Source organism: Pipistrellus hanaki, assembly GCF_964339955.1.
Source record: "Pipistrellus hanaki genome assembly, chromosome: 5".
Taxonomy (NCBI): Eukaryota; Metazoa; Chordata; class Mammalia; order Chiroptera; family Vespertilionidae; genus Pipistrellus; species Pipistrellus hanaki.
Window position 1 is genome coordinate 78,346,625 of NC_140507.1, and position 12,316 is coordinate 78,358,940.

General features: G+C 40.7%; 1 protein-coding gene across 1 annotated transcript; it reads left to right on the plus strand.

Moving 5' to 3' along the window:
* Positions 1-9,552: 9,552 nt before the first annotated feature.
* LOC311623369 (olfactory receptor-like protein OLF4) lies at positions 9,553-10,560 on the plus strand (the record flags this gene model as incomplete). The annotated part of the gene is made up of 1 exon (XM_084885364.1): positions 9,553-10,560. Exon 1 carries the CDS (start codon positions 9,592-9,594, stop codon positions 10,558-10,560), a length of 969 nt encoding a protein of 322 aa, XP_084741490.1. The 5' UTR covers positions 9,553-9,591.
* Positions 10,561-12,316: the final 1,756 nt, after the last annotated feature.

Here is a 12,316-nt window from a genome sequence, read left to right on the forward strand (position 1 = left end):
TTGCTGGCTGGCATTTGGCTCAATAAACCCTTTTTTGTATGTAAAGGAAATTTAAGTACAAAATTTCAGCCCTCAAAAAAAAAATTTTTTTAACACAAGAGAGAAGGGAGACACAAGGCTTTGTTGGGAACATGTATTTTCTGCAGAGAGACTGACCAGTGCAAAAACCATCAGGAAGGTTCTTGTTTCAAATGTTCAAAAAAAAAGTGAAGCCCTTTTGCAAGGTTGTGAGCATGGGGGAGAGTGAGGAGAAGTGGTGGCAGACATGTTGAGGAGTGAGGTGGCCTCTCTGCTACTGCTGAAACCTCAGGCACAGGGACCTCCTCATACATATACCATTTATGCTCTTATTATTCTTGTGACAAAGGTGTCCTTTGAATGGAAACAGATCCCCTCCTTGGTGCCTTCTCTCTTTGTTTTTAAATATATTTTTGTTGATTTCAGAGAGAAAGGGAGAGGGAGAGAGAGATAGAAACATCAATGATGAGAGAGAACCATTGACCATCTGCCTCTTGCTCGCCCCCTACTGGGATTAGAGACTATCAAACCAGTAGGAGAGGTCAGTTGGGGGTGACCAGGCTGGCGGGGGAGAGCAATTAGAGGCCACCAGGCTGGCAGGGAAGGGCATTTGGGAGTGACCAGGCCTGCAGGGGAGGGCAGTTGGAAGGGAACAGGCCTGCAGGGGAGGGCAATTAGAGGTGATTGGGCCAGCAGTGAAAGGCAGTTGGGGGTGATTGGGCTAGCAGTAAAAGGCAGTTGGGGACAATCGGGCCAGCAGAGGAGCAGTAGGCGTTGATCAGGCAGGTAGGGGAGTGGTTAGCGGGTGATCAGGCTGGCAGGCAGAAGCAGTTAGGGGCAATCAGGCATGCAGGCAAGCGGTTGGGAGACAGCAATCCCAGATTGTGAGAGGGATATCTGACTGCCGCTCCTAAACTGGCAGTTGGACATCCCCCGAGGGGTTCCAGATTGGAGAGGGTGCAGACTGGGCTGAGGGACATACCCCCAGTGCATGAACTTGGAGAAGTGCTGGTTTAGATTAGGGGTTCCCACCTTTTCATGTTGGCAATTGTGACAGGATAATTACGTGTGTTGGGTAGTGTTCAACAGCATCTTTCAGACATTGCCAAATAGACCGTGAGGCACAGTCACCTCTGGTTGAGAACCCCTGCCCTACAGTGAAAGCTTTTGGAGGCATCTTGACAGAAATCCAATCAAAACCCCATCTCTTATCAGCTTGAGCTTTTAACATATTAGCAAACTTCTTTAGGCCCCATTTCTACAATGGGGAAGAGTGTTCATAATATTGCCTCATAGAATGGACTTTCCTAAAAATTAAACCAAACAATTCCTAAAAAAAGCTAAGCTCAGGTCATGTAGTATAAAAATATTTAATATCTGAATGTAACAGTTACAATCCTATATATAAAGGGTAATATGCAAATTGACCCTAAGTGCAGAACAACTGGGAATGACTGGTTACTAAGACATGCACTGACCACCAGGGGACAGATGCTCAACACAGGAGCTGCCCCCTGGTGGTCAGTGCACACCCAAGGGGGAGCTCCACTCAGCCACAAGCCAGGCTGACAACTAAGAATGCAGTGGAGCCGGGACCAGTTTGGCTCAATGGATAGAGCGTCGGCTTGGGGACTGAAAGGTCCCGGGTTCGATTCCGGTCAAGGGCATGTACCTTGGTTGCGGGCATATCCCCAGTAGGGGGTGTGCAAGAGGCAGCTGATCGATGACTCTCTCTCTCATTGATGTTTCTAACTCTCCATCTCTCTCCCTTCCTCTCTGTATAAAATCAATAAAATATATTTAAAAAAAAGAATGCAGTGGAGATGGTGGGAGCCACTCCTGCCTCTGTGGCAGTGCTAAGGATGCCTGACTGAGGCTTAGGCCTGCTCCCTACAGGGATCAAGCCTAAGCCATCAGGTGGACATCCCCTGAGGGGTTCCGGATTGTGAGAGGGCACAGGATGGGTTGAGGTACCCCCAAGTGCACAAATTTTTGTACACTGGGCCTCTAGTTCATAAATATTTTATGAAGTACTAAATGATAGCTCTTAACTTGTGATGTAAGTATAAAATCCCCAGTTATTTTGACAAATGTGTCAGGAAGCCAAACAGGGAGATACACAGTATTGCATATCAAAGGAATGCAGTTCTGTCTGGTTAAAGAGGAGAATAGCAATTTTCCAGAGATATAAGATCTGTGTCCCACCCCAAATCAGACTTTGTACTAAACAGGAAGTCAGGAATGGGTAAGGTTAGACCTCTGGAAAGCAGGTGAGCTCAAGAGAAAGAGTCATAAAAACTTAACTTCCAACCTGGTCTCTTGGGATGAGAGAATCATTAGGAAAAATTTCTTTTTTTGCTTATTCCAGAGGCCCAGAGGGAAATCATGTGCTTAGATCTTGAAATAACACGAGGGAAATATGTGCCTGATGGTCAGCTATAGGGAGAGCTATAACTATCTCCCCTGTGCAGTCTCCAGCTTGTACAACTCTGAGGGGGCAGGACACGGTTGTTGCTTTTTATTCCTAAGCTGGCTCAGGAACTGATGCTTCACTCCTTCCTGCTGTCTCATGTGGAGCAGAGCTTTCATCATCAACCATTCAAGGAGCACATTCAGACTTCCCCACGGAGACCTTCCTCTCAGAGACCCATCCAGGTGAGTCTGGGAGGCCAGTAGGTACATCAACAGAGGGTCAGAGAGAATGGAACTTCAGAACTTTTACCTAAGTCATCTGGGAGCCCAAACAGCCTAGTTCAGAGACAAGATATCTTTGTGTCTGTATTCCTGGTTAGTAACCAATTGGTAATTAACTTAGTTAATATTACAAGAAAGATGTGGGTGTTTGAATCTGCATGACAAGGACCATAGTTGACAATTTAGTTCTGGGAATGAGAGTCCTGTTGGATGATGACACTGTGGAATGAGTGAGATGCAGTAAAATGAAAACATATCTGAGACTTGTTTTTCGGGAAGAATAGAAAATTATATCGGAAGAACAGTGTAATGGAGTGAGAGTGTTTGCATGAAATGTCAAAGATGGTGTGCATTTGAGCATGTTTTGTGTTTATTGAAAAGATCCTGACTAGTCAGAGAGTTGGTCCCTTGCAATAGCAATTTGTGAGACTTTGATTGCAGCATCTTCTCTCATGCTGGATATTCACATGAACAAGTGTATTTAATAAGTCTGAAGAGGATACTACATAGTTTTAGTTCAAATTAATTATTTTATTATTGGCAGTGCTGCACATATCCCTGGATTTGTTACCCATTGACTTTTTCTATTGGAACAATTGAAAAGAATTCCTACCCCACACTCAGCCTTTTCCCTGAGTGGTCTCACTTGTAATGAGAAATTCTGGCATGCATTCAGGGAACATAAGTTGAGGACTGACCAACGTCCTAGGCGAAGATATAAAAAAAAAAGTCACTATAGTTATATGGATGGAGAAATAAAGGTCACCCATCGTACCTTAACTCTTTAAGCCACAGAGGCAGCACAGTCAGTTTACACATATGCAGTGAGCCCTTCACTGTACCAGCAAAAAGGGGGAGGAGGAAATATCTCCAAATCTAGTTAAAATTCCTTTTCTTCTTCATGCCTGTGTTTAACGTGAAATGATCCAAGGGAAGCTTCTGCCAAACAAGTTTTATTGAGTAAATATCTATATTGAATCCTATAACTGCTATAAAGTATTCCCACAGTAGTTGCTCAAAAAAAACAAACATATGCTCTCACAGGCTGATGTCAGAAGATTGAAATGAGACTCAGTGGCTAATACCAAGATCCATGCAGGGCTGGACTCCGTCAGGCTCAGGGAAGATCTGTTTCTTTCTAACAATTGTACATGTGGCTAGCTGCCATCCCTTGGCTCATTTTCCTTCCTCCATCTTCAAGCCAGCTGGGTAATATTTTCAAAATCTTTATGAGACCACACCTTTTGTCTCTCTCTTCAACATTAACAGAACCACTGTGCTTACCTTAGTCCCACCAGAATGAGCCTGTCTTATCCTCTGGCATAAAGTCAGCCGATTAACAAGCCTGTTCTGTCTGCTACCCAATCCTCCTCCTTATCATATAAATATCATACTCAAAGTTACTGGGGTATGATGTGATCATTTTTAGGAAGCCCTTACTCTGCCTGCTACAAAGTCTTTTTCAGAAATGCATTGTTTCGTTTCAATGAAGGGTCCTGAAACTAACAGTATTTACCACAACCTCTACAATAAGTGAATACACGATTCCTTCCAAGTTATATCCAAAGATGATCTTTGTCTTAGATGACCTAGAACCACGTACACCTGACTCTGACACAGAGCCACAGCCTGGCAACTCACAGTGTTGTCCACAGACCAGGAGGACCTGCAGCATCAACACCCCTGGGATCTTGTCAGAAATGCAATTCCTGGGCTTATCTGAGACAAATCAGAATCTGCGTTTGCACTACAAACTTTGGTGACTTGGATGCACTCAGAAGTGGAGAGGGGCTGGCCTAGAGCAGGTGTTCTCACCTTGTCCCTGTTAACATTGGGGACAGGATAGTAATTCCATGTGTGGGTGCTGTACTGCGGATCATAGGTATTTAGTGTCCTCCATTCAGACATTGCCTAACAGCCCCAGGGAGAAGTCCATTCTGGTTGATAGACTCTGCTCTAGAAGCATCTGACATAATTAAAATGAAGGCCAGTCACTTACTCAGATATTAACTTTGGACAGATCACTAAACATCTCCATGTCCCATTTCTGCAACGGAGAATGGAGCTCATAAATGTGCTTTCTCATGGGTAAGTTGCTTATAAAAATTAAACTAAGCAATCCTTATAGGGTGTTAGCCTCAGTTTACAGTGCATAAAAAGATCTAAATAATTTTTTTTTAGAATTAACAATCATTTTTATAATGACAGTCTTAACTTGTGATGGAAATACAAAATTTCCTTATTATTGTGGTGAAAATGTCAGAAAGTAAACAAGTGTAGTGCCAAAGGTTTATTGTCTAAAGAATCAGCTCTCGCCTTGTTGAAAAGGAGAACAGAAATTTTGCAGGGACATCAGGACTGTGTATCCAACACAAGTCAGTGCTGAAGCCAAAGAGACTTAATGCAGACAGGTTCCTCAATCTTAGGTTTGGAGGACACAACTCAGAGTAGAGATGGGGCGCTAGGAGATTAGAGATCTGGATGAGAGGAGAGTTCATGGAGAGAGAGAATAGGGGGAGGAGAATTCACATGATTTGTAACCTGGTCTGTTGGAAACAGTGAATCTTTAAAGATTTTCCTTTCTGTCCAGAACATTATTTCCCAGGGAAATCATGTGCTTAGTGGTGGGAGTAATAAGAGGGAAATGTGCCTGAGGAGCAGGTACAGGGATTTATAAATATCTTCTCCACTACAGTTTCTCAGATAGTGTAAACATAGGCCAAGAGGAGAATGGTTATTTTATTTGTCATTGTTCTTTGTTTGGAGGCCTAATTCTGGCTGAAGACTGATGCTTCACACTTTCCTGCTGTCTTGCCTGTGAACAGAACTTTAGTCTCTATCATCAACTATTTGGGGAGGAATTTTGACGACCCCACAATGACCTTCCTCTAAGAGATCTAATCCATGTGAGTCCAATAAACCAGATAACCCTGCAGGAGAGGGTCACAGAGAATGGAAGCCAGGAACATTTACCTGCTGTCACCTGAGAGTCCATTCTACTTAGTCCAGAGGCAAGAAATTACTGTGTTTGTTTGCTTGATGAATCAATGTATTTATTTCAATGGCTACAATGGCTAGGATAAGAGCTACTCATGCTTTTAATGGTCTTTCACACTCTTTCTCATTGAATTGCTGTCATATCAATCCTATAAAGTATTTAAATTATTAATTTCAAAATGTGGTTCTGTTCAGGGGTGATTTTGTCCCCTATGAGACATTGAGTATATTCAGGGATATTTGTGACTGTCACACTGGAGAGGGGTGGGTGGAGGCAGGGGTACTCTAAACCAGTGATCACCAACCTTTTGGCCCTCATGGACCATCAGTGGTCCATGGATGACTGGTTCGTGACCGCTGCTTAAATAACCTTCAATACACAGGACAGATCACACAGAAGGATCTGCCTCAGGATGTTAACAGTGCTGAGGCTGAGAAATTCTGAATTAAATAACATCATCATTTTTAATGATGTAGCTGGCTTCAGGTTGTTCTCTAAAATTGTAACATTTTACTTTCTGCCAAAAAAATTAGAAGACACCCTTTTGCTACCAGTTCGAAAGTCCCAACCTCAATCAACATGACTGCTCTTCCAGTTTTCCCAGATGTAATGTGTGCAAAAGTCATTTCTTGTTGTTTTTCAAACTATTAGACAGTTCCAGCAAACTTTATTTATTTTTTTAATATATTTTATTGATTTTTTACAGAGATAAAGGTGGAGGAATAGAGAGCTAGAAACATTGATGAGAGAGAAACATCGACCAGCTGCCTCCTGCACACTCCCTACCTGGGATGTTCCCGTAACCAATGTATATGCCCTTCACCAAAATCGAACCTGGGACCCCCCTTAGTCCACAGACCAACGCTCTATCCACTGAGCCAAACTGGTTTTGGCTGTACCATAGTTTTTTAATCCACTCATCTGCTGATGGGCACTTAGGCTGTTTCCAGATCTTAGCTATGGTGAATTGTCCTGCTATGAACATAGGGGTGCATATCCTTCCTGATTCATGTTTCTAGTTTCTTGAGTTATATTCCTAGAAGTGGGATCTCTGGGTCAAATGGGAGTTTCATTTTTAGTTTTTTGAGGAAACTCCATACTGTTCTCCACATTGGCTGCACCAGTCTGCATTCCCACCAGCAGTGCATAAGGGTTCCTTTTTCTCCACATCCTAGCCAGCACTTGTCACTCATCGATTTGTTGATAATTGCCATTCTGACAGGTGTGAGATGGTACCGCATTGTCATTTTAATTTGCATCTCTCTGATGATCAGTGGTTTTGAGCAAGTTTTCATATGTTTTTGGCCTTCCTTCTGTCTTCTTTTGAAAAATGTCTATTTAGATCAGTTGCTCATTTTTTGAATGGGTTGTTTATGTTCTTTTTGTTAAACTGCATGAGTTTCCTGTAAATGTTGGAGATTAAACACCTATCATTGATATCATTGGCGAATATGTTCTCCCATGCAGTGGGCTTTCTTATTGTTTTATTGATGGTTTCCTTTGCTGTGCAAAAGTTTTTATTTTGATGTAGTCCCATTTCTTTATTTTCTCTTTAGCTTCCATTGCCCTAGGAATAGTATTTTGAAGAAGTTCATATGTCTTATATTTTGCTGCCTGTGGATTCTTCTAGTATTTTCATGGTTTCCCATCTTATGTTTAAGTCCTGTATCCATGTTGAGTTTATTTTTGTGTATGGTGTAAGTTAATGATCTAGCTTCATTTTTTTGCATATGGTTTATTCTTTATGATCAAAATCCAAAGCCCAAGAAATAATAGAAAAGATGCCATGTCAGAAAAGGAAGAAAGGGGCTCATCCTCCCTCAGACCATATAAAAATTAACTGGTCAAATAATTATGAAATAGGTCCAGAAAAAACAAGTCTTCAATGCTTGGTATTTAAAATGTTCCCCTTGATATTTTCTTCTGTGAAGTGTTGGTTTATCCCTTTGCTCTGGGTATACAATATGTAAAGTGACACCATAAAGATGTTATCTCTTTTGTCTTTTAGACAAGTTTCTTTTTGTGCTCTCATTATTTAGCTGGGCATCTGGGAAATGTGTTTAGGGTTCAAATGCTGCCAGAAAGGAAGATTTTTCTACCTCACACCTGAGCTTATTAGATCATTTTTAACTCCTCATTTCATTTCATTTTTTTTCCTCTCACTTTGTTTATTCAACAGAATTTTTATACAATTACAACTATTATTTTATAGTTTATTCTTTATTAAAGTATGTTTAGCATACAATATTATATTAACTTCAGGTGTTCGACATAGTGATTCAACAGTTATATACTTACAATGTGGTCACCACAAATAGTCTAGTGCCCATCTGTCACTGCAAAGTTATTAAGATATTATTAACAATATTCTTTGTGCTATACAATACATAAACATGATTTATTTATTTTATAACTAAAAGTTTGTTCGTCATATTCCCTTTCACCTGTTTCACCCACTCCCTCACCTCTTTTTGTTCTGTATCTATGAATTTGTTATTAGTTTGTTGTTGTTGTTGTTGTTGTTTGGTTGTTTGTTTTGTTTTGTTTAAAATTCCACATGTAATAGAAATTATATGATATTTGTCATTCTGTCTGACTTATTTCACTTAGCATAATGCTCCCTATGCCTGATTTCACAAATAGCAAGTTTCATTTTTTTTATTGCTGAGTAATGTTCTATAGTGTATTTAACAGGTAGAGCAAAAATAGGTTTATAGTTGTGAGTACACAGAACACAGAGTTTATTCTTGTATGATTGCTTTTTAATCTTGTATTATTTTCCATGTGAGCAACTATAATCTACTTTTGCCGCACCATGGGTGTGTATCTGTGTGTGTGTGTGTGTGTGTGTGTGTGTGCATAGTCCTCAAAACAGGAGGACTATAGATCATATATTCCGAGGTAACTCAAACAATACAGGAGCCAGAGCTCGATCAAGAGAAGGTACTAAGGGGGGATCTGTTTGCATCCATGGGGCACATTTGCAACAAAGTGCAAGAGGCAAAGAACAATGAAGTCCCTGTGCCTGAGGTTTCAACAATAGCAGAGAGGCCTCAATTTGTCTGACACCTTCTCTCATCCTATTCCTCATGCTCATTCACCTCCAACATGGTTTCCTTTTTTAGCTGAACATTAAACAAACACCTTCTTCAGGATCTTTATCCTGGCCAAGCCCAGCACATGCTTTTCCACAGAACCTTGCATCTCCCTCTATTATTTGAGGTCTCTTTACAATTAACATCTTGCTTGTAGGTCTTGCCTAAACACCCATGAAAAATAAAACACCCTATTCATTTCTTTATACCTGCTTTCCTTTGCTTCATAACACCTGTCACCATCTCAAATGTTATATATGTATAGTTAATCTTCACATGAGGATATTTTTCCCATTGATTTTGAGAGGCAGGGGAAGAGAAACATCCACACCCAACCTGACCCAGATCCAGGGACCATTTCCATCATTGAATTGTAGAAACTTTTGTTCTTCAGCACCCTGTACTTACAGCCTGGACAGTGCCAAAAACATGGTCAGCACTCAATTTCTGTTCCTGAAATACATGAAAAATGTCTCATTAATATATACTACCTTAATTTAAAGAGAGAGAGAGAGAGAGAGAGAGAGAGAGAGAGAGAGAGAGAGAGAGAGAGAGAAAGAGAGATGTAGAATACATAATACCTTAAGGATAAATTATGATTGATGCAAAAACTTCATATCACAGTTGGCATGGAACTTTTCCCAAAAGGAGACCAGATTCACACACAAATATGTTAAAAATAATTATTTCTCTACAAATTAAAATGTTAGCATTTCAAATATGTAATATAAGTTTTTGTGAATTAGTCATATTATTTCCCTCTCTCCTAGTAGTCACCTCCACCATATGACACCAAGGAATGATACACAAATTTCAGAATTTTTTCTCCTGGGATTTTCAGAGGACGCAGAACTGCAGCCCCACATATTTGGGCTTTTCCTCTCCATGTACCTGATCACTTTGTTGGGAAACCTGCTCATCATCCTGGCCGTCAGCTCAGACTCCCACCTTCATACACCCATGTACTTCTTCCTCTCCAACTTGTCCTTGGTAGACATCTGTTTCACCTCCACGACCATACCAAAAATGCTGGTGAACATCCAGACACAGAGGAAAGTCATAACGTATACAGGATGCATCACACAGATTTATTTTATTATACTCTTTTCAGTGTTGGACGTTTTTCTCCTGACATTAATGGCCTATGACAGGTATGTGGCCATCTGCCACCCCCTGCACTATATTGTCATCATGAACCCCTGGCTCTGTGGATTGCTGGTTCTGCTGTCCTGGATCATGAGTGTCCTGAATTCCTTGCTACATAGTTTAATGGCATTGAAGCTGTCCTTCTGTGCAAATTTGGAAATCCCCCACTTTATCTGTGAACTCAACCAGATGATCCAACTTGCCTGTTCGGACACCTTTCTTAATAACATGGTGATGTATTTTGCAGCTGTCCTGCTTGGTGGTGGTCCTTTCACTGGGATCCTTTACTCATATTGTAAAGTAGTGTCCTGCATACGTGGCATGTCATCAGCGCAGGGGAAGTACAAAGCATTTTCTACCTGTGTGTCTCACCTCTCGGTTGTCTCCTTATTTTATTGTACAATGCTAGGCGTGTACCTCAGCTCTGCTGCTACCCAGAGCTCACACTCAAGTGCAACAGCCTCAGTGATGTACACTGTGATCACACCCATGCTGAACCCCTTCATCTACAGTCTGAGGAACAAGGACATCAAACAGGCTCTGAACACATTCTTTGTGAAGGAAACTACAAACAGACCAGTTGTCCTAAGACTGAAGACATACCCCTGATAGCAAAGGTCAAAGTTTCAGAGTCAGACATAGAATCATGGAATAGACTGTCCAATCTCAGAGGGAAGGCGGGGGTGGATGAGTGGATGGAAAAAGATCAATTAAAGAACTTATATGTATAAATTCATAACCCCTGGACAAAGACAATAAGGTAGTAAATGCCTGGGGCAGGAGCAGGGGGTGGGCTAGATGGGTCAATGGGCAAAAAAGGGAGACAGACCTAATACTTTCAACAATAAAGATGTTTTTAAAAATAAAATGCAGTTTCTGAGTCCCCTTTCAGAAGGACTCAGTAATCTGCATTTACAATGATTTGTAAACATGTTGAAAATGAGTAAACCTAGTTAGTGGATATCATTGCACAGATTATTAAGTTATTATTAGTTTAAAATAGGGTGAGAATTTGTATTAATAAAAAAGCTATCGTTTAATGCATTTTGATTTAATTACCGGCAAATGTCTTCTTTAACTGATATTTTTCACAAGAAAATAATGTGTTTATCAGCAATGCTCAAATCCATTTATGATTATAGATATAGCTTTGCAAATAGGAGAATTTGAGCTATTCACTCTTGTTACAAATTGCATGAAAGGTAGGAATAAAGTGTGTCTTTGGATTCATTTTTAAAAAGGCTTAGAATCAGATACTGTGATTATCTTCAGACTGTGGAAGAAGAGCCTTCTTTTTCTATTCATTTCCTAGAATTTCCTTTTTTTAATTTCTTTATTGATTAAAATATTACATATGTGTCCTTATCTCCCCCATTACCCCCTAGAATTTCCATTTCTTTTACCTTAACTTCTGTATTCAATTTCAGTAACTCACTTTATTAAACTTTCTTCTTCTCTTATATCCCACAGTTTTTCCCTTTGTTGTTTTTTTAGCTTCCCAAATTTATTTCCATCACGGCCATTTACGTAATGAGAAAACATGTGTTTTTTAGAATAATTTTTCTCAAGTGCCACATATTATACCAAATTTTTTTACTAAAAGAATCATCCAGAGTTCCAAGATGGCAACTGTTGGATGGCAGGCTGCAAGAGAGTATGTGAGTGACAGAGCGAAAGGAAATTGCATGGACATACTGGGAGTGTCTGTATTTGTTCATGAGGGAGAGCTGTATTCCATAGGACTGTTTGGGACTAGCGGACCTGGTTCCCCTGGCCGGACAGCCTCTACTACTACTGAAATAGAGGCTATAGAGCACTAAGTTAAGTATACAATTTTACCTATATGTTCCCAAAAATTCTAGTTTAGCACTTCTTAGTTGGGATTTAGGAATCGTTATTTTAACAACTCCACCAGGCGATTCTCATGATAAGAGAAGTTTGGGAAATATGACCTAGAGAGATTTAATGCAGGAGAGAAGGAGCTACATATGAAGGGAAGAAGGGACACCAGCATCAAGAATAAAAATGGGAGAAAGATGGTGACCAGCAAAAAGGTAAGGAGGAATAGTGTGTGAGAGAGTGAGGGAGAGATAGAGGACTGTGTGGACATGTGTTTGGTGTGTGTGTGTGTGTGTGTGTGAGAGAGAGAGAGAGAGAGAGAAAGAGAGAGAGAGAGAGAGAGAGAGAGAGAGAGAGAGAGAGAGAGAGAGAGAGAACTAGACACAGTGAGATCCTGCAGGTCTTCCAGGGGGCTGCCAAACCAGGCTGTCTTAGAAAGCAAAACCCTGCTGCCACCACAAACACTCTGGGGAGGATATCATCTTGAAGAACAGAACTTCTTGAGACTAGGATCCTACCTTCACCA